Source organism: Mixophyes fleayi, chromosome 7 (assembly GCF_038048845.1).
Source record: "Mixophyes fleayi isolate aMixFle1 chromosome 7, aMixFle1.hap1, whole genome shotgun sequence".
Taxonomy (NCBI): Eukaryota; Metazoa; Chordata; class Amphibia; order Anura; family Limnodynastidae; genus Mixophyes; species Mixophyes fleayi.
Window position 1 is genome coordinate 136,184,131 of NC_134408.1, and position 22,799 is coordinate 136,206,929.

The window sequence follows — 22,799 nt, forward strand, 5'->3', positions numbered from 1 at the left end:
GCTGTTTCAATTGGTTGAGGAAAGTAGTGTACCGGAGAGCAGCATTGGAACGTTGGAAGTCTCAAGGACGTGGTGGATTGGCCAAACGGCACATCACTGGTAAGCAACATTCCAGATTTAATGTAAACATACCAAGCTCCACCTAATAATAAAGTACTTATTTAGGTATGGTTGTTGCCAAAGTTAGTTTTAAGTATTTCAAATATGTATACACATTGAAAGCAACCACTTTGAGAGCTGGACCAATACTCAAGACAAAGCCATCATACCAATGTGCAAGAATCCTTGCATATTGGTATGTACATACATACACCGGAAAACAAAATTGGACTTACAAATTAATCCGCCCAGGTCATATGGAGCTTCCCCTCCATCTCTGTTCTCCGGTGTATGATGTTGTCCTAATAAAGTCTGTTTATTTTTCACATTCGTCGGGCTCTTAAGTCTTATAGGAAGAAACTAATTATTATCATCTTGTTGGTTCAAAGCAGACTCCACCGCAGCTCATTATGGTGATTACACATCTGGTCTGATTGATCCTGTTCAGTCCTCCTTGGCTCCTGCTCACCCAGGAAACAGTTATATGAAATTGGCACCTACCCAGGTATATATTCAATTTTACTTAACTCAGTTTTAACATTTCATTTTACATGTCAGGTTTGTGTAAGGAAGAAAAGCAAAGTGGCGTATAAACACCAAAAGATAAATTCAATACAATGAGTAAATTTGAATATAGCACTTAGGAAATGAATAAAAGCAACACAAAATGCATATACTAGTCCACTTATAGTTACCTCATCACTTCTAAAGACAAAAGGAAACTCTATTCTGTGACTCAGCTTAAGATTTAGGACCTTGCGCATATTCTTAGCTAATATAACTGTAGCTAATCTTTATTTAATCTTTATTTATTTCTTGGCTTGTTCACCGTTTACACGCTACAGTACAAACTATCTAACTTCAATTACACATTTTACAAGACAGAATACTCAGTATATTGAGCAATTGTCCTACCATTTGCTACTTTTTATGGTAATGTGCAGTGGACACTATGAAAATATATATATATTAATTTCATTAATACAAATTAGTAATAGTTTATAAAACATTTGTGATATCTCTACAGAAATTCTTTTTTTTTATGAGATGAAAATTTCCATGTTTATTCATCTAACTGCAATCTGGTTTCAGCATATTTTGAACACCTCCATACACGTTCACACACTGGTGCATTGGATTTGTATTATTTGTTGCCCCTTGCAGGACAAGGGCACTTCTCCAAAATTCTTTCTCATTTTTGTTGCTCATTGAGTTGTAAAAGGAACTCAGCGGGTTGTGAATGGAACTCACCGGGTTGTGAATGGAACTCACCAGGTTGTGAATGGAACTGAAGCGATTGTGAATAGAACTCATCGGGTTGTGAATGGAACTCATCGAGTTGAGAATGGAACTCATCGTGTTGTGAATGGAACTCATCGAGTTGAGAATGGAACTCATTGTGTTGTGAATGGAACTCATCGGGTTGTGAATGGAACTCATCGTGTTGTGAATGGAACTCATTGTGTTGCGAATGGACCTCATCGGGTTGTGAATGGAACTCATTGTGTTGTGAATGGAACTCATCAGGTTGTGAATGGAACTCATCCGGTTGTGAATGAAACTCATTCGGTTGTGCATGGAACTCTTAAGGTTGTCAATGTAATTCATTGGGTTGTGCATGGAACTCATCGGGTTGTGAATGTAACTCATTGGGTTGTGAATTAAACTCATCGGGGTGTGAATGGAACTCATTGGGTTGTGAATTAAACTCATCGGGCTGTGAATGGAACTCATTGGGTTGTGAATTAAACTCATCGGGTTGTGAATGGAACTCATTGGGCTGTGAATGGAACTCATCCGGTTGTGAATGGAACTCATCCGGTTGTGAATAGAACTCATCAGGTTGTGAATGGAACTCATCCGGTTGTGAATGGAACTCATCCGGTTGTGAATGGAACTCACAGGGTTGTTAATGAAACTCATCGACTTGTGAATGGAACTCATCCGATTGTGCATGGAACTCTTCAGGTTGTGAATAGAACTCATCAGGTTGTGAATGGAACTGATCGGGTTGTGAATGGAACTCACCGGGTTGTTAATGGAACTCATCGGGTTGTGAATGGAATTCATCGGGTTGCGAATGGACCTCATCGGGTTGTGAATGGAACTCATCAGGTTGTGAATGAAACTCATCGGGCTGTGAATGGAACTCATCGGGTTGTGAATAGAACTCTTCCCCATCGCTACCCCCTATGCAGAACCTGTTGCACTTAACAAGCATACAGAACGGCGCATGTAATTTGAGTTACCAATAGTCATGGACTCAGGGTTACGTGTGCAGCTAACAGGATGATGCACCAAGCGTACTACATAATCCATCCCTTTAACTGTAAACTCAATGGACCTTGGATTACAAAAAAGTATGGGTACGCAAGTGCCATTCATGGATATTATGCATGGGGAAATTAATGTGCTGTGATGCTGTACTGTTGGTTACTGCATTCATTATTGATATATATGATATGGTGTATAGTATTCTTTAGTTGTTAAATGTAGCCCTAATTACATCTGGCAGGGTCTGGGACTAGACCCTGCCTTACTTCCCCCATATCCCCCTTCCTTCTCAACCAAACTGGAAGCTGGAAAAAGCTGGCACTTTATGAGCATCGAAAAATGGTATAAAGAGGATGTAGAATAGATGGTACGCTAACGACGCAAAAGAGCACTGGTTTGTGGGAGATGAAGGAACGGGTCACTAAGAATTTGTCAAATGGAGAGGAAAACTTGTGTGATAGATTTCGAGAAAGAGTAACAAGAGAATATCAAAGATTGAGAGAGAAGAGCTTGTTAAGGGGTGGTGGATGTAGAGGAAGAGGAGATATCTGGGTGGAAATTACAGTGACAATGTGGGTGGTTGACTGAGAGTGCTGTAAAGAGTGAATATGTGACTGAGAAATTCATGCTGATTTACAAGTAGTCGAAAGTGCTTTTGGTTGTTGTAATTGTACATAGCGAACTTTGTTGCGTTGCACATGAGCTCAACTTGCGTCATCAATTTGAGAGGTTGATCAGAGGCATTCACCTGCACGTAAAGTACAGTAAGGGGGCCGAGATGCAGTTTTCTATTTAAGCTTCATTTGTCTGTTGGTTTCAGTGTAACGTTTAAAAACGTTACTAATGAAGCATAAATTATGCGTCTACACAAGACAAATGCAACATATGCAGCACAGAACACATATATGCATTATATTTAAGTCTGCACATATTATAAAATGTGTTATGCTCAAGATACATCTATACAAATGCAAGTGTGCAGATGCACATTTGTGTAGCCGCAAAGGGGCATCATTCAGGTCCAACTGTAAATCAGCCCCATAGTGCATAATGAAGTCTTGCACAATTAAAGGTGTAGAGTAGGAGGTTGATAGAGGGAAGAACAGTAATAGTGTGTGCGATAGAGAAGACCAATTGTGTGAGATTTTGCAATGGATAAAACACTGAGATCACATAAGTTCTGGAGAACATTAGTGAAATAATATGATTGGTAGAGACAAAGTGTAGCAAGAAGCCATGTACTTGAGAAGAACAACTTTAAGAAGAAGATAGTTTGAAGAGAGGAGAAAATTAGTGAGATAATATAACCAATAGCAACGGGATGGAGAAGAGGGTAGTAATTGGGTGTTTGTAGAAGAAAATAATGAGCAGTATTGAAAATGTTTTCAATATAAAGGGCAGATGAAGAGAATGGGACTAAGCGAGGAGAAGAGCAGAGCAGTGATAGACTGTTGGCAGAGGGAAACATATTAGATGTACAATACTCAGTAGAGGTGGAAGGAACGACGGTATGAGTAATGTATGTACTAAAGCACAGAGAATAATAAACCAGGATAATGATAAAGTATGGGCTGAGGTTGTTTCATGGCAACATTAAAACCCTTTGTTATCTAGCAGAGTTCAGATGAAGTGGTTGAGTGATCTTTGCTTCTGTCCCGGAGCGTTATATAATCTTTATATATTAAATGTACCCCCAAAATATAGCATTACGAACCAATAAAATCTACCCATGATCCTTTACTGGGTGAACTCAGGTCAGTTGAGCTGTGAATACTGAAATGGACCTCTGATATGCGTCAGTAGCGTGATCAAAATGTACATTTTACATTAGTAAACTAACCACGCTGTTAACAATGTAACCCCCCGGCAGGGAGCCATATTAAATCACTTTCACCTTGAGCATTCGTTGTTTTTTATTTCTCTAATCCCACCAAATGAAAATGGACACAATCATCTCATCACATCCTTGATTTACAGCTCTGCCAGATAGAATTCGAGGACGAACATCCGAGTACAGCTAGACATGATGAAATTAAGCCACCAAACCATTCAGTGATTATAATTGCATCCTATTACATATCAGGATTTAAAATGTCTTTTCATAGAATATACGCTGACAATTCCCCTGGGAACAGTTCGTTGGTTATTTGGACCTGGGGTAACTTGGTATAAAGAGAAGAACAACTCCAAATCTTCATATTAATGTTACAAGCTATGTTTAAATTCAGAACATAACGAGGATGGTGATACTTCCTTTAACAGCTTCAACGAGGTCATAATAATGTCATGGGGGGTTACACACCAACGTTCTAAGGATTAAATAAGGGGCTTCAGTGCACAAATCAAGCTTTGACCTCAACTTATTACTAGAACAGTTAAAATCAAAACCGTTATTGGTTAAAAAAATATGCAATTTTTAATTGCAGTTATTGCAGTAATGAACTTATTTGGGAACTATGGTCAATCACAGTCTACAATGCCCCGATTAAATATGCTCTATGTCCTGACATATAACCAATATTGAGACATACAGTGGCTTTACGTGGGCTCCCATACCCATTATTAGTGACCATCTCAGTTTTGGTGGGTCTGCCAATTGGCTGAATTGAGGGTGTGACTAAAACACTTCCCCGCACACCACATCCTATCAGGGGTGAGCTTTGATGGTGTAGAAATGGAGGTATAGCAACAATTTAGGTGTGTACTATATGGGTGACAGCAGGAGCATAACACTAAATCCAAAATGATGGGGTGTTTCTTGGTTTGGGTGTGCTTTGATTAGGCTAAATATAGGTGTATGTATGTGGATGTAATTTTCATGTATCATCCATCATCATCATCATCATTTTCATTTATTTATATAGCGCCACTAATTCCGCAGCGCTGTATAGAGAACTCATTCACATCAGTCCCTACCCCATTGGAGCTTACAGTCTAAATCTCCTAACATACACACACAGACATAGAGAGAGAGACTAGGGTCAATTTGTTAGCAGCCAATTAACCTACCTAGTATGTTTTTGGAGTGTGGGAGGAAACCGGAGCACTCAGAGTAAACCCACACAAACACGGGGAGAACATACAAACTCTGCACAGATAAGACCATGGTCGGGAACTGAACTCATGACCCCAGTGCTGTGAGGCAGAAATGCTAACCACTAAGCCCATGTGCTGTCCATGCACGTGCAAGGCCACAAAGCCAGGTGATTGGTGTATGTACGAGGGATTTAGCTTATCCACACCCCCTAACCTCCTTCATCTAAAACACACTTGCACAATGCCATGATTCGTAAAGTTCACAGCAAATAGCGTCATCACGGCCCTGCCCACTTCGCAAGAAGATTGAGGTGTATCCAGGACTGTGGCCTTCTCTTCCAGGGGTCCGTGAGAACTCCCCAAAATTCAGGAGTCTGCCATACACTCTGGGAGAGTAGGCAGGTATGCCTAAAGTGGGTGGAGAAAGAAGGAATTTTGTCATTGTGCTTGGAAGGAGGGGGCTGTTTATCAGCGACGCTGAATAATGTCCATTTTTGTCCAAGTTAGGATAGAAATATATTAGTTGTTAATGGCTAAATCTTTGCAGTTAAACAAATCTTTAAACTTTTTTATTTTTACAGTAAAAAGACATTTTACAGACTTTCCGAAAACATCTGGATCATTTACGTCCTTGTGACACTCTCCAACAAATCTGTCCAAATAAAATTAGCCTTTGGTGCTCTCATCTTAAGTAAAGGCAAGAGGATACACATTTATAACTTTGATTTGATGCATTAATAATATATATGGCTTCTGGTTGGGATTTACAGAGTGATCTGGTTGACTTCTAATACATCATCTGAGACATTAAAGGAAATGTGTTTCTTTTAAGTTTCCTTAATTGTGTTCCAGTGAAACTCTGTCTACTTTGCAAGAATGTAATAAACGTAATTTCCATGACAATAAGCAGCTGCGTCGTGTCCAATCTCTCGCCGCACACAGTTCTCTATACACAGACAGCAAAAGCTGCTCAGACTGGTTAAAGACCTTCTAAGCCTTCTGGCAACTTAAATTCATTGGCTGTTGCCATAGGAAACAGATCTGGGGTGCTCTCTGCATTGGATACAATTGTATCCAGCGAGCATCTTTCAGTTGTGTTCCAGTGGAAGAGAAATAGACTACCCTGCCTGATCATGAAAACGCATGCCTGAAAAGCAAAGAAGGAAGCTAACCATGTATGTACAATAAGTGGCAGGAGGAGATGTAAAAGGTAATATATTAAAGTCATCTCTATTTCTTTATCTTGCATGTAATATTTAGCAGAACATTTTTCTCGAGTGCTTTGCAAAATCAATATTAGAACATGTCACATTACTAAGGATGTTTTATTTAAATTCGACATATGCCTTAAAAAACACTTAACGCGACCAGCATCCTGTGAAGCTATAAATAATTCCAACAATATGGAAACCACTGAGCACATCCATGTTTCTTTCTTCATTGCACTTTAAATGGAAACTTCAGAAAAGTAGGTTAAGTATAAAGACTTGTATTTTGCAAACTGCATTGCATTAAAGTATAATGTAGTCCGCTGCAAACGCTAATGGCATATGTTATTGCATTATTATCCTGTCTGATGTTCTTAAAATCCAGAACTCATTTTCTTAGCTTCATTTTTACAATTATTTTGCCCGTGGAGTAAAACGCCAGAGAGAATTCAGCTGCACCCCATGGCTCACTATTAAAGGGCTCACCGTGTATGCTCCGTAAACCTTACATCAACCTTATAATTCTAAACCTTTGCATGCAAATAAACACACGGAGACTTGTATAAGTTATTAAAAATTGCCAGAAATTTTATTATGATTTTAATTTTAACTAGACCTATGGTGGCGGAGAAAGGGCACTGCGAAACAACTCTCAAGCTGACAAACACTATCACGTGTGGACTGGCGCAAACCGCCGTACGTCCACCACCACGGGGAACAAATCCCAACATAACTTTTGCGCTGAGTTGGCGTCAGAGTGACTGCCCCCTTTAAAACTCACTCTGCCCTCCCTCACCGAGTCGAACAGGGACCCTCCTCACCGAAGGGCCAAAAAGGGAGTTACTGGTGCCTCAACGGGGGGCAGTGACCTACGACAACTACCAGTGCGCCCACAAATCAGCCGCTGAACGCAGTGCCTTCCTACCGCAACATAACCGAAAATACTACACAAAGGAGTGGGCGGGTGGGATCTTGTGCTGTGGAATGAACCAGAACAGGAAGTGCAGCCTCCTATATCAATCAAGGTCCCTCCCACTGGATTACACATTGGTCGGGCCAACCCATGTTAACACCTTCAGGTATTTGTACAGCTTACTACAAACCCTGTCGCCCTTTAAGTGCATTCGTCCTATTCAGCCTCATTTGTCATAAAGGGCTCACCGTGTATGCTCCGTAAACCTTACATCAACCTTATAATTCTAAACCTTTGCATGCAAATAAACACACGGAGACTTGTATAAGTTATTAAAAATTGCCAGAAATTTTATTATGATTTTAATTTTAACTAGACCTATGGTGGCGGAGAAAGGGCACTGCGAAACAACTCTCAAGCTGACAAACACTATCACGTGTGGACTGGCGCAAACCGCCGTACGTCCACCACCACGGGGAACAAATCCCAACATAACTTTTGCGCTGAGTTGGCGTCAGAGTGACTGCCCCCTTTAAAACTCACTCTGCCCTCCCTCACCGAGTCGAACAGGGACCCTCCTCACCGAAGGGCCAAAAAGGGAGTTACTGGTGCCTCAACGGGGGGCAGTGACCTACGACAACTACCAGTGCGCCCACAAATCAGCCGCTGAACGCAGTGCCTTCCTACCCCGCTGCGCCCCACAGACGCCGCAGCCCGCCACCACTAATCTAAACACGCCGAAACTCCACCGCACATGCTATCTATAAACAACCCCATACCTTCCTCCGTTAGATGTACGCCATCACTTCTAAAACATTGAGGTGACTCTACCCCTAATCCCGGGTGATTGATAACTACACCTCCCATGGACCGCACTACTTTCCTAATGGCGCTATTCAGTTTCCTGACCATAACTGTCATCTTTTTTAAGGGGATAGTTGTTCTCCAAGCCAGCCGGGGGATTAATGCCAACCAACCAATGATGATATGTGGCCATGCCTCGTGAATTTGCCTAAGGTCTTCCCGAATCGAAATAATGAGCTCCAGAGACTTTCCTTTCCCCAGGTCATTGCCTCCCGCATGCACTACTAAAATATTTGGCGGGCCATGCTGTTTAATTAGCCTCGCCAACCATGGAACCAAATCAGGCGAACCTAATCCCCTTCTACCCAACCATCTTATTACGGTGTCTTCGTGATTCGGCATACTGTTAGACCTGGGGTGTCCAGCGGCCCAGAACACAAAGGAATGACCCATGATCCACACCATCTTAGTTGTAACACCATCACCTGGAATCAGAAAAACATTGTTACAAACATGCCACCATAATTTGGAAGACAGGCCAGGCATAGCATAAAAGCATGAGAAGGATAGTATAGGGGAAAACCGTACAACAGAGGGGGATCAGGGAAGAGGAACACAAATGGGGAGCAGGCCACCCAGACGAAGGTAAACAACACCCGGAAAAACCCCGGCAGCACACCACTAATCAGGACTTACGCCCAGGGAAACCCGGGTGAAAATCCCTTCGCGCCCCCGCTTCAAAGCGACGAGCGGAAAAGCCCAGGGTAGCCCACCAAATGGAGGGAGAAGGTGGGGTAGGGGAGGGCAGTGGGGGTGGTTAGGGTAACAATAAGAGAGTGAAATTGTAGAAAAAGAAAAACTGCAAGGCAACCTTTTGATTAGTGGAACAAAACATTTAAACATCAACATTGTCAATCCTGACATAAGATTTATAAGCCGTGGATTTCCAGCGGGCCAGAGCTTTTATCGTCTCAGTGGAGGATCCCGCCAAAGCAGCAGACGTGGCCACCCCGATCTTGAACGAATGCGTTCCGTACATAGAACTGCTAGATTTAATGACTGTAGGGACTTCTGCATAATGGCCGAAAATTGATATTTCGTCATGGGCATGCCGTTATGGTGACATAAAAACAAACGAGCCTGAGGTCTCATATTCATAAACCGTGACACTAAATTAACCGGGCAGATGTTACCATTAGGCTGCCTATTTAACTGAACCCATGCTCCCCTGCCACTCTGATCAGTTTTAGATCTAATTATTTTACCTGAAACCACCCCTCCGCATAAGCTGACATGCTCTGCATTCCAACCTGACTCTTGATGCCCCCTGGATTTAGCCACCAATTCAGATACCAGAAAAGCACCGAAAAAGCCATAGAGAACGCAGTGCTAAATAAGGTCTTCTCATATTCATCAACTGCAATCCCTCCCAGGGTCCCTATCAACTGGTCCAGAATATTGTTGGTGATAGGCAAGCGCGCATCCGCCTGTGAGGGTCTAGCCCTAGCCCACCCCTTTAGGGCCTTACTGATCATGAACCCCTTTGTGACATCCGTGTAACCTTGCAGCCTGGCCATGAAAGATATCCCCGCCAAAGTAGACGCCATAGAGGCTCTAGATTCCCCTTTGGAATAGCTCTCCCACATAAATGCTAACATAGCATCACGCTGACCTGCCTCAGATTGATCTTTTGCCCGCTGAATAGTGACCACCATCTCCATGATACCTGATACGTCCTCAGGGTGGAAGGGGCTACCGCCTGTTCTACGAGCCCCCTTATGCCGGCTTGATGATCTGCCAAACACAAGAGGGACACGGAATACCAACATTGTCCGCCTGGGGAGCCATACTACGAAACTTGCTCCATTGTCCTCGGGACAAAGCATCGGCCAAACTATTTTGCACCCCTGGTACATGTCTAGCCCTGAAAGAAATATCGTACTGCAGGCAGCGCAACACTAGGTGGCGCAGCAGAGATATTGCACGATGGGAGGATGCGCTTTGTTTATTGATCGACTGGACCACCCCCAAACCGTCGCACCAGAAAACTATGTGCCTCCCCCGCAAAGTGGACGCCCACAGTTCAATTGCCACGACAATAGGAAATAGCTCCAGGACCAACAAATTTTTGGTAATTCCTACCCTATGCCACTCCTCCGGCCAGCTTTCCGCGCACCAATGCCCGTCCAGGTAAGCACCGAAGCCGCATGCTCCGGAAGCATCCGTAAACAGGTCAATATTAACGTTTGTTACGGGTGGTGAAGGCCATATTCGTGTCCCGTTGAAATCACTGAGGAAGGTGAGCCAAATCTGCAAATCGTCCTTGATGACCCTAGAGAGACGCACGGCCGCATGCGGCCTGCTCCTCCCTGCAGTGGCTCTGTAGCTTTCTACAGAAAACTCTACCCATGGGAATCACATGGCAGGCAAAGTTGAACCTCCCTAACAGGGACTGAACCTGTCTGAGCGGGCTGGAGCTGGATTCCAACGCTTCTGCAATAGCTTCGCACATCTTGGACACTTTATCAGTTGGGAGCCTGCAAATCCCGGCCACCGTGTCGATCTCAATTCCAAGGAACGAGAGACACGTGGCTGGACCCTCCGTTTTATCCGCGGCAATGGGAACGCCTAGCACCCTAAAGAGAGCCTCAGTGGAAAAAAGCGTATCCCGACAACAAGTGGAATCAGGAGGCCCGATAACTAGGAAGTCATCAAGATAGTGTGCGATCCACCGACACCCCGTTCCCGCCTGAATGCACCAATGCAAGGAGCCACTGAACTTCTCAAATAGCGCACAGGATATCGAACATCCCATAGGCAGACAGCGATCGATATAGTATCCACCACGATGCCGAAAAACCCATGAATCGATACGACTCCGGGTGAAGGGGCAGTAACCGAAAAGCCGACTCAATGTCGATCTTAGCTAACAGGGCTCCCCTCCCACATTCCTGCACCAGTGCCAGTGCGGATTCAAACGATTGATAATTTACGGAACTAAGGGTGGCGTCTATAGCGTCGTTCCCTGACAAGCCAGCCGGGTACGACAAGTGCTGTATCAACCTGAATTTACCCGCTGTCTTTTTGGGTACTACCCCTACCGGGGACAGAATAAGATTTTGAATGGGAGGAAGCGGGAAAGGGCCCACCATGCGACCCAGACCAACCTCCTTCGCGATTTTAGTGTCTAGGACTTCCGGGAGAGCGAGCGCCGATTTCAAATTGATCGGCGTCGCCGTAGAAATGCTGCCCTGCACTGGTAATTTAAAACCTATGTGAAAACCGTCATGTATGAGAGAAGCGGTGTCTCTGGGAACCAAGCGAGCCATTTGTCCAGCTCAGCCGAATTAATTGGCGATGGACCCTTGACTCGGCACAGCTGGGTTTGCACCTCTTCCACTACCCCCACTCCGTCGGGCCTTTGCACATTCGGTGGCTGGATGCTGACCTCCGCATGCCGTGCAATTGTGTTTAAATCGGCATGATGTGCCTCGCTGGCAGGCGCCTGCATTGAAATCAAAACATCGACCTTTTGTGGGGAGGGTTGCTTGAACCCTCCCCGGCCCTTAAAACCTCCTGCCCGTGTAACCCTCGGCCCCTTGACTGCTCGGTCTCATGAGTTCCAGCCAGGTGTCTATGTCTTTTGACCCCAGCGGGAGCTTCTCGCGACCGCTCATCCGCCCGCAGAAGGGCTCGTCATATGCTCCCCAGATTGAGGGGCCATCTTTTAACGCCATCCCGCTAGTAAGATGCATATATCTCCACAACTCATCCTGCTCACCGGGCCTAGTTTCCAGGTAAATAGTAGCAAAAATAGAGAAGGAATTCGACCATCTAGTAAACAATCTGAACCTATCCTCCCCCATTCCGGACCTTTCAAAAGCCGCGGCAAGAGCCTTCTTTCCCTCCCCTGTCAGGGCGAACATGTCCACATACTTTCCGCGTCTAATCCTATCCCGTACACTCGGCCTAATACCGTGGGTTATCTCTAGGGTTTCAACCTGCCCTAAATCACTCCTAGCCACCATCCGGTCTTCGCCCCCCGACTGCGGTGCCTGTTTGCTGCGTTTACCTAGCAATTTAGTTTCCAATAGCTTGATGAGTTTTCTGGGCCTATCGCCCGAATCTGAGGAACCACTGCTCGTGGAAAGAACCGGTGACCCTAACAACTGTACATCGTGTGTGGTACCAGAAACGGACTCACCATGAGGAGCAGGATTCCCGGCCGCAACTGGTGCCTCCACAACACTGGCTGACCCCGGCTGGGCATCTGTTGATCCCGGGATTGGTTCCACACGAATCCCTGCCGACCTCTGGTCTCGAGACTCGGACCCGGAACGACCTCCACCGACAGCCCTCATCTCCTGGTTCGCGACCACAGGCTCTGAAACACAAAGTGGAGCAGTAAGCTGAGATCTAGGAAGGTAGTCCAGACGCCGCCGCGCCAATCCCAAGGCTGGGCCAGAGGGATCTAATCTGGAAGGCAAAATAGGTGACGGGCTATAGTAACCCCCCGATATGACCCGACGCTGAGGGGGGACCTCGTCGTACGGGGCCCGGTATGGTTCCTCGAAAAACCCACTTGGTCTGGACTGGGTGCGCCTCGGAGGGGACCATTGAGACGTATTACCGCCGCTGGAATGATGGTAATCGTATGCTAGATTATCTCGCGTGGGACCTGGCCTACATTGACTGGTGCTGGCATACGCTCCAGACGGCGATGGGGCCCGCCGGGACCTGTACGTCCACTCGCCTGTTGCTGGAAGAACGTGGCGGGAAAGAGAGGGCCTCACAGGCGCCGAGGGGCTGTCCCCAAAAACTTCCATGTTCCCCCTAATGGGCCTATCTGATCCCACGTGCCTTTGTCCCAGCCTGACACTCTGGACCCTGTCCGTCCCCGGTGTGTATGGTCTAAATGGGCCCATGTCAAACAAAGGAGCCCCCCCATGGTGAGCCCCCCAAGAAGAACCCCTGCCACTGTGGGGTAAAAAGGGGCTGGGCGGGAAATGCAACTGATGAGGGGCAGGGGGATTATAGGTCTGCATGTCCCCCCTGCGGGCCGAGATGGGTGGTGTGATGGGGCACTGGATAAACACCCCCAAGCCGGATCCCCTTTCCTCAACCAGCGGGCCGCTACCTACCCCCACTCTACCCTCCCCAGCACTGCCCCTGGATGGGGAAACATATGCAGCCTGGGCTGATGCAGGCATGACTCCAGCTGTATGTGACACAGGGGCACCCGCAGGCATATCCCCCCCACCGCTGCCGCTGGCTGAGGAGACCACAGCAGAGCAGGCTGGCGGCCTGGGTCTGCGCATGCGCGACCCAGATGCTGCCGCCGGCCGGGTCGAGCGACCCCGCCGCCCGCTATCAAGCACCGTTGTGCCAGAGGACCCTGGTGAGGAAGCGTGAGCCAGAATACTGGACTCACGCTGTGAAGGAGGAGGGGGACCCGCAGCCGCCGCCGGGAGAGAAGGGGGTGGGGTGGGGCCTACAAAATGGCGCTCAGTGCTCCGGGGAGAGGGGGACCTGTAACGGACAGGGCGGGAGGTGGGGCGGCGTGGACGGGGCATGATGGAAACGCTGGTGGGGGAGAAAGCTAAAATGAAGGGGAGAAAACGGACAAGGAACAAAAAATTAACTAAAGGAAAAAAGGGGGGGGAAGGGGGGAATAAACAGGGGAAAAAAGAAACAGGTGAAGGAGAGGGAGGGAAACAAGGGAAGACAGAAGGAAATGATTGAACACAGAGGGCAGGAGGAAAAGCTGACAAGAAAAGGAGAGGGAAAAGGCAAAGATAGGAAAAGAAACAGGTACTTATCTGCTCTCTCTCTCTGATGTCTTCCTTCCCAGGCAATCTTGTGCTGTGGAATGAACCAGAACAGGAAGTGCAGCCTCCTATATCAATCAAGGTCCCTCCCACTGGATTACACATTGGTCGGGCCAACCCATGTTAACACCTTCAGGTATTTGTACAGCTTACTACAAACCCTGTCGCCCTTTAAGTGCATTCGTCCTATTCAGCCTCATTTGTCAAACTGTGCATAGTCGTGGCGTTAGACGTTTTACTCTTGCCTGAGCCTTGAGCATGTTAGACTGGATTCAGTAAATGTTAAAGTGTGGTTATGCTAAATTTAGGGGGTGATGCTTCTGAACATGGCTGTAGTTTATGAAGCTCTCCTGGATCTCTTGTGTTTGGTGCACATGATCACCCCTCTAACTGGAATACCCAAATATACCGCCAATGATCAAGAAATAATTTGGGAGACAAGCTGGGATTTCTCTCTCGTATCTCTCTGTACCGATGTTACCCCTGAATTAGGCATTATTAGTAGGCTCCCCCGTCCCGTCAATGTTCTTACCTGCACACAGGAGGTTCCACGGCTTTCTCACTGGTCATACCTGAACTATGTTAAGCAGAAATAACTCTCTATTGGAATTTTTGGAGGTCAGACAGATTAATAAACCCATCAAAAGTGCATTCAAAATAGGTTTGAATAAGAGTCAACAGTGCAATTCCCAACAGCACATTGTAAAACTTTACTTTAGAATTTAGAACACGGCGCAACTTATTTCTAACGAGTTAACCTACGCTACCAGTACAATAGATTCTATTGGTAAAAGTGTGACCATGAATGACCATGAATGAACAGACATTACTAAATCACACGTCGGGATGGTGGAGCCCAATATACAGGTGCTGCATGACATGGAGACATCCCTGGAGACTCCAGTTCCCATGAGTGAAGCAAAGAAAAACACAGAACAGGAGGAAATAATGGGAAAAAAAGATGTCGGCTTCATCACAGCTCTGCTGCAGCTTCTAAATTACTGGTCCTGTCTCTCTTGTCAGCTCGTTTATTGAGTCACAAATAAACCAACATGCGGTCATTGCTACGGGCCTAGAGGTGGTTAACATCTAAATGCCACTAATTGATAAATTACTTAATGTGCCCCAAATGTACAGTGATACAGACTGCATCTAATACTGAAGAAATCACCGAACTAGAGCAGCATGTGAGTAACTGTGAGTGCAGCATATGAATAACTGTGAGTGCAGCCTCCACAATCTAAATCCTAATCCACCGCCAGCGATGGGCAATAGTCGGCCCTAGGTCCGACCCACACAACCTTCTCCTGAAGCCCTCGCTCCTTCCAGCTTTATTATCAGAATTGTTTTTTGTAGCTTGTAACCCTTGTTTAAACTGCCTGCTGACCTATTATTACAGATAGGTGTCTCTTTCTTTGACTAAATGTATAATTTAGTGAAACTTTTACTGAGATTAAGGGTAATTTGTTGCACTTCTGAAAGTTAAAAATGTATATTAGGTTGCCTCTCACTGGGCTAAGGTGACTGACACACTAACAGAAAAGTTAGATGTTTTGGAAAATAGAGACAGATTGAAATTATTATTTTACCGGGGAAATATTTGAGTCTCAAAAGATTAATCTGTGCAATAGTGAGATTCAATGTAGACTAATTAAATATCCTTAATTAAGTGCTGTCAATACATTTTCTTTACGGTTAGACCTCGCCCATCTTCTGCACCCTCTTTCGTCCTCCTCCCCATTGTTGTGTTTATGATGTACGTTTTGGTCGTGATCCATTTGTTCCTAAAAAACAAGTGCAATGAGGGTTGTCTAAGTAATGGTGATATTATCAGCTATAGATTGGTCTTCCTCTACCAAATGTGTCCAAGTCTCGGTACGATTATATGTGACTATCGTGTCCTTCATTGGTGATTCTATCTGCATCATTTCCTTTGTGAAGGAAGATGACACTTGTTTCTCTTCCACACTGACAAGCATTGGTAGCATGTAGAAGATTGCAAATATTGTATTATACGAAAATGATTGACTCTGGACAGTGCAGGGACCTTATTAGGTTTCTCATTCTAAATTCTTCTTTCTATTCTCAGTTTAAGACCCTCCTCTTCCACCGTATCATAGGGCCTGATTTATTAAGGATCTTAACTTGAGAAACTTCTTATTTCAGTCTCCTGGACAAAACCATGTTACAATGCAAGGGGTGCAAATTAGTATTCTGTTTTGCACATAAGTTAAATACTGACTGTTTTTTCATGTAGCACACAAATACTTGATAGCTTATTTGTACACTGAAATTTAATGTTGATATTTGTGTGCTACATGAAAAAACAGACAATATTTAACTTATGTGCAAAACAGAATATTAATATGCACCCCTTGCATTGTAACATGGTTTTGTCCAGGAGACTGAAATAAGAAGTTTCTCAAGTTAAGATCCTTAATGAATCAGGCCCACAGTGTTTAACAGATAGCTTCCAATTCCTAACCCTATTTAGTCGTCAATCCATCCTATCCCTGTTAAATTTTCTCTTCTTGATTATTTCTTCTTCATTCAATTTTTATCTTTTTTTTGGTTTATCATAATTTTATAGAGGTATAATTATTTTTCCTAGTTCGTGTATTATTGCTTTATTTGGATAATATGATGGCCCAATTCTATGGAACAATTATCTAAAACCATATAACATTATTTTATAACCTTGCCATGAGTGAGTTGTTTGAGTTGTGTTGTACAATTATATTATCAATGTAGCTTTGTCCCGCCAGCACCTGGCTTCTTTCTTAATGGACCTTTCCAGATCTACAAATATTACATAAAGATCATCTATATTCTGATACATTTTTTCCACTTTTCTATTAAATTCTTCTGGCGCCCTCATGTATTTACATTTCCTTCTGCAGACAGCGTCTGTATTACCGTTACTCACAACCTCCATAGATATGGAGCATAAATTACCCTCAGACATATTAGCCCTATCTTCACTTTTGTGGTTGCCCAAACATGACCACACCTTTAGGGCTAGATTTACTAAACTGCGGGTTTTAAAAAGTGTAGATGTTGCCTATAGCAACCAATCAGATTCTAGCTGTCATTTTGTAGAATGTACTAAATAAATAACAGCTAGAACCTGATTGGTTGCTATAGGCAACATCTCCACTTTTTCAAACCCGCTGTTTAGTAAATATACCCTTTAGTCTCTGAACCAAAATAAGGGGTATAAAAGCGCCCAGTTAGGTTTTATACACACTACAGGGTTTTCAGCTGATAATCGGGCCAATCACACAATAAACGACTGTTCGGTCCGATATCACATTAATGTGTCTAGGCCGCGACGATGAACGATTATCATTCCAAAGCTCATCGTATCATTTGATTTGATTTTTAAAGCTGAAAATCCATCGTTGAAAATCTTTTACAATGATGGACCAATGTCGTTCCAATTCTGCAGTGTGTATGCACCCAGGACCGGCAGTGTCCATAGATCTCTATGGAGTGTGCAGAGTCACAGATTTTTCAGCAGATGGTTATGACAGATGAAGAGCACAGATCTGAAGGTAACTTGTGTAAAACGTATATAGCGTGTACACAGGAATCGGCTGCTGATCGGGAATTTTTGTCTTTTCAGTTGTTGGTAAAATCGTTAACTATATCGCATCAGCAGAAAATTTCTGTAGTGTGTCCCCAGCCTTAGAGATAGAATGCAACTAAATAAATGTAGCATTATGGGCAGGAGCGTAACTACCACCAGAGAAGCCCATTCAGCTGTTATGAGCCCTGGACGTGTAGGGGGAAGGGGGCTTAATCCGTTCCTGAAGCCCCGCTTTGCTCTTCTCACAGCGGAGCCCTGTTTGGGCCTTCAGTTACACTGTGATAAATGATAACCTAACAGCGCTTCACTGCGCTTGTGTGGCCCCCTGTGCATGATTAGAAGAGCCGGTCGGGGGCCTCTAACATGGCAGGTAATCTCGCCCTCGTTCAAATTTTGCTATGAGACCTGGTGATTGTGAGTTATACCCCTGATTATTAGTTCGATCTGTCAGTGAAAATAAGTTGCGTTTCTCACAACTGATGAGGAGACTCCTGCACTAGTCGACTCCTCCAAGTTCCACCACCCATGGGGTATATTTAACGCAAGGAAAAGTTGCAAGGAGCTCTGCACAAAGGAGGGAAGCTTCCATCGATCAAATGTTTCCATGGAAACAGCTTCAGGTTAAACACAGAATCACATCAGTGCAGGTGTCCGTCTATCAGATGGACGTGCCGATCAGTCCACCAACAGACTGGACCCCCGTAACCTTAAATCTATTCTACCCCACAGCTGAGAGTGGAGGATAAAGGTGTAGGGCTAGATCTACCAAACTGCGGGTTTGAAAAAGTGAAAATGTTGCCTATAGCAACCAATCAGATTCTAGCTGTTATTTATTTAGTACATTCTACAAAATGACAGCTAGAATCTGATTGGTTGCCATAGGCAACATCTCCACTGTTTCAAACCCGCACTTTAGTAGTGTTGTTTGGCTACACACAAAACTGCAATCATTACTTTTGGAAATTGCCCTTATCTTTTTCCTGCAAAGATTTTTCTTTACATTTAAATAATAGTAAAAATACTTTGTACTGTGGGATTTGTGTTTTCAGCATCACGAAAGCCTTCCTTTGAACATCTGGAAGTAACTGCGGAAAACTGTAACATGCTAGCAAATCTTTTCAGCCTTGAGAGAATGAAACGGCATAATTGCCCCAAGAAGATATTAAGGTTTACGTTGGTGATAAGTGCACTCTGTTATCTGGAAATTACAGCTGAGCACTTGAAGAACATTAGCACGTTACCTCTCTAAGGACAGCACTTCAATGAAGATCTCACTTAGAAACTCTTCTTTTTTTTCTCAAGTGATCAGAAGTACATCTACCACTTTTAAACTTTTAATTGGAGAAGGAAAAGGTTATGGGCAATTGCTCAATGCTTAGAGCAATAGAGTAACAGATTGTATTACCTCAAAGCAGCATCATTAGTGCTCTTTCATATGATAATTATCCACATAAGAGTGATCATAATCGGTTGCAGTATGTTCATCACTTTCAAAGTTTGCTTTAATTAGTGTGTTTACTTTTCTTACAGTGTTTGCTTTTATACAGCGTGATTTGATAAAAATGCATTAGACTTTTTTAATTTAAGTAGCAGTATTCAGCATCCAATAGAAAACACAGTGATAAGGGGCCATATAAGGCACTGTGCCGTTCCTACAGGCTATTTTGCATAAAATTTGGTGAGGCAGATGTAATTCAGTATATAATGTTTTTTAAGGACCATTGTTAAAAATTGGTTTGTGTATACGTCTGTGTGTGAGTTGCTGTGCATGGCTTTATTCATGGATGGAGAGGAGCGGATCCTGTATTGAGAACAAGAGTTATGCCCTCTCCCCACGACAACCAATGATGAAGAAGCAGGGGGTGAGCTGGTACATGTGCTGAGATTGTATTTTTTGCCTGAGGAGACTGCCAGAGAGAGACTGGGTGAAACAGAAAACTGACTCAAAGTAAGATGGAGAGGTAGACTTACTAAAGCCTCTGAATGCAAAAGTGGAGGTGTTGCCCATAGCAACCATTCAGATTCCAGCTATCATTTATCTAGTACATTGTAGAAAATGATAGCTGGAATCTGAGTGGTTGCTATGGGAAACAACTCCTTTTTCTTTTAGAAGCATTTGTAAATATGCCCTGGAGAGAGCAAACAAGAAGCACAGTGACAGGAAAGAGGGAAGGACAATGGAAAACAGGTGGGAGGTCTGGGGATGAGGACATAACAGGGAATAATGTTAGGGGAGTGAGAGAGGAAAGTAGAAAAAGAAGGAGATACTGCGTGTAGAAGGGAAGTGGACAGGACAGGACATCATGAGGCAAAAGAGGGAATGAGGTGGGATAACAGAGACTGACAGGATTTCTGAGGTAAAAGAGCAGCAAGTAGTGAGGGAGAGTGAGAGGATAAAAGATAATATACACCGATCAGCCCCAACATTAAAACCACCTGCCTAATATTGTGTAGATCCCCCCTCATGGAGCCAAAACAGCTCTGAGCCATGGACTCCACAAGACCTCTGAGGGTGTCCTGTGGTATCTGGCACCAAGACGTAAGCAGCAGATCCTTTAAGTCCTGTAAGTAGCGCTTGTTCACGCCTCCGTTCTCCTATACAGTTCTCATTTTAATGAAAATGAAATGAGGGACAAGGATTACCACAACCCTTTCAAAAAGCTAAGTGGAGCTGAGTCTCAAAAAAAATCGAGAACATAATCATTGGTGGGAGGGGGGTGAAGGAAGCCGCATTTTAAATGAAGGATGAGTTTGTTTTTACCTACCGCATATTAGCCTGGAGTGGAGAATGAGGGGGCGTATTAGCCGAGGGTGGCTTAAACCCTCAATGAGGTCCTACATATGCCAAATATAAGGTCACATCAGACCACATACAATAATATTCTATTATAAAATAAATGAACAACTATTAACTGTATACTCATTCACATACATATGGATTTTGAAGAAAAACATTTTTTTATTGTTTTTTTAAATTAGTTTCACAAATCAAGATGCTTTCAATGCGTACTATACCTACAATGTGTTTTATAGTCTTTCTTATTTGCATGCACATGTTATGTGCTAGCTAATGGCACAAGAGATGCTCGGGCTCGGTTTTCTGAAAACCGAACTCCCCCGAACTAAGGGGATCCGAGTAGGCTCTGTACTTTTGCGCATCCTCGGATCTGAATCGAGGCAAAACGTCATTGTTGCATTGTCGAATCTCGCGGGTTTAGGTTTCTATAAGTACCTACCTCCCCAAGAGATCCAGTGCCATTGCTCACACAGAAACAGGGGTAGCAGTGTTCTTGTCCCTCTCCAGTCTCCAGTGACATTGCTCAGTGCCATTGCTCACACAGAAACAGGGGTAGCAGTGTTCTTGTCACTCTCCAGTCTCCAGTGACATTGCTCATACAGAAACAGGAGGGGTAGCAGTGTTCTTGTCACTTGACAAAAATTGACTGGATATAACTGGAAATTAATGTTATTGAGGTTAATAATAATGTAGGAACAGAAAAGAGCCAAATTATGTGATTTTAGCAAAAAAAAAATAGTGATTTTAGAAAAAAAAAATAGGGATCCAGAACCAAAACCAAAACCAAAACACGTGAGGGCGGTTTTGCCAAAACCAGAGCCAAAACCAAAACATGAAGTTAATCCAGATTGAAAACCAAAACCAAAACACGGGTGTCAGTGACCATCTCTAAATGGCACACAGATGTACCGTTTTTAAGACATAGACTATGCCATGTTGGCACTTACAACTGCCCTGTAGCTGGTGCAGATGATACGGCTGAAACCAAGTGTACTTCAAACACCTCTGCGTCGGAACTCCCTCAGCACACTCTTACTGTTCATTGCCTACCTTGGTCCACCACTTCTCTCCCCCGTTACGCCCCTCAAGTCGTAGGATGTCACAAGTGTCATTTTCGTTTGGACATGAATTGCAGGCAATTGCGTTCATTGGCGTTTCTTAGCCTCCACATAGCTATTTCACGCAAGATACGCTGCACAAATTGACATACGCCCTCAAATTAATCAGGCCCTATCTGTCTCTGCCCTGTGACATCATCACCATGCTGCCTGCAAATTGGTTTTACCAGTCTGAATACTGCACAAAGCTAACAGCTGTAGAGAAGGTAACAAAGAATGGAGTCTGAGGTGGGAGGGGACAGGCCAGGCTGCCCCAACGCTGCATAGAAGTTTTGTCACCCATGACAACCAATCTTCTAAAGTCCCAACTTTGTTATATTGGCAGATCTATATGTTTGGGCCGAATATATTTAATGGAATCCACTTGTTTGAAAGTGGACAGATCCTTTAAAAATGACCTTGTTACTGTGCTTGAGAGAGTCCCCCAGTGCTTGAACTTAGCAATGATTCTGGATTCAACATTTACCAAACATTTGTTCTACAATCCAGCAGCAAAGAGGGTAACGTTGGTTGGAAACGATGAGATAGAAGAGATGAGAATTCTCACTGGCTTTTTATTTCTACATTTCTTAATTTGCAGTTTAACAGTGATTTCTGTTTCATTTTGTGTCCTCTATAATTACTTTTTTTTCCCTCAGTCATAAATACATCACAGTTTGTTCCGGAATAAAATTATGATGTGACATATTTCTGGGGAAAAAAAATCCCAAATGCCACAGCAATTACCAGGTCCTGTAAAGGTCAGTGCACAGTAATAACATAATACTGTGCTGAGCCCGGCACCAGTACGTGTATGATAATATGTCATAACCAACAGCAGCAAGACAGTAGTGATAGTCAATTAACACCCATTACCTTGCATAGTTCTTTTGTGTATAGAGAGAGATTGAATGAACATGTGCAATAAAGCTGCATTCGGGAGATTGATGCTTTTACTGTAAATACATCTACATTAATAGAAGCAACATGGCCGCACAATGGTTCACAATAGGGCCGTGGATTCAATTTCATCTCAGGGTGTTTTGTGGGTGGAATTTGGGTGCACTCCTGTGGTCCAAAGATTTCGGGGAGGGGTTAATAACCTTCTGCCTAGATTGTCTTATGGTAGGGAATGTTAGATCATAACTGTAGTG

The 22,799-nt window shown here is 44.0% G+C and overlaps 1 protein-coding gene across 1 annotated transcript; it reads right to left on the reverse strand.

The window, feature by feature from the left end:
• Positions 1–7,175: 7,175 nt before the first annotated feature.
• LOC142098220 (uncharacterized) lies at positions 7,176–13,765 on the reverse strand. The gene is made up of 2 exons (XM_075180899.1): positions 12,140–13,765; positions 7,176–11,916 (listed from the first exon to the last, which is right to left on the reverse strand). Exons 1-2 carry the CDS (start codon positions 13,650–13,652, stop codon positions 11,606–11,608), a joined length of 1,824 nt encoding a protein of 607 aa, XP_075037000.1. The 5' UTR covers positions 13,653–13,765; the 3' UTR covers positions 7,176–11,605.
• Between the last annotated feature and the right edge of the window lie 9,034 nt (positions 13,766–22,799).

What these genes read in the sequence shown, in the direction of transcription:
- LOC142098220 (XM_075180899.1), bottom strand. Translation starts at nt 13,652, where the DNA reads ATGCGCAGACCCAGGCCGCCAGCCTGCTCTGCTGTGGTCTCCTCAGCC. An exon ending in TTCCTTCTCTATTTTTGCTA is followed by an intron (nt 11,917 to 12,139) that starts CTATTTACCTGG and finishes CGAGGGTTACAC; the next exon opens with GGGCAGGAGGTTTTAAGGGC.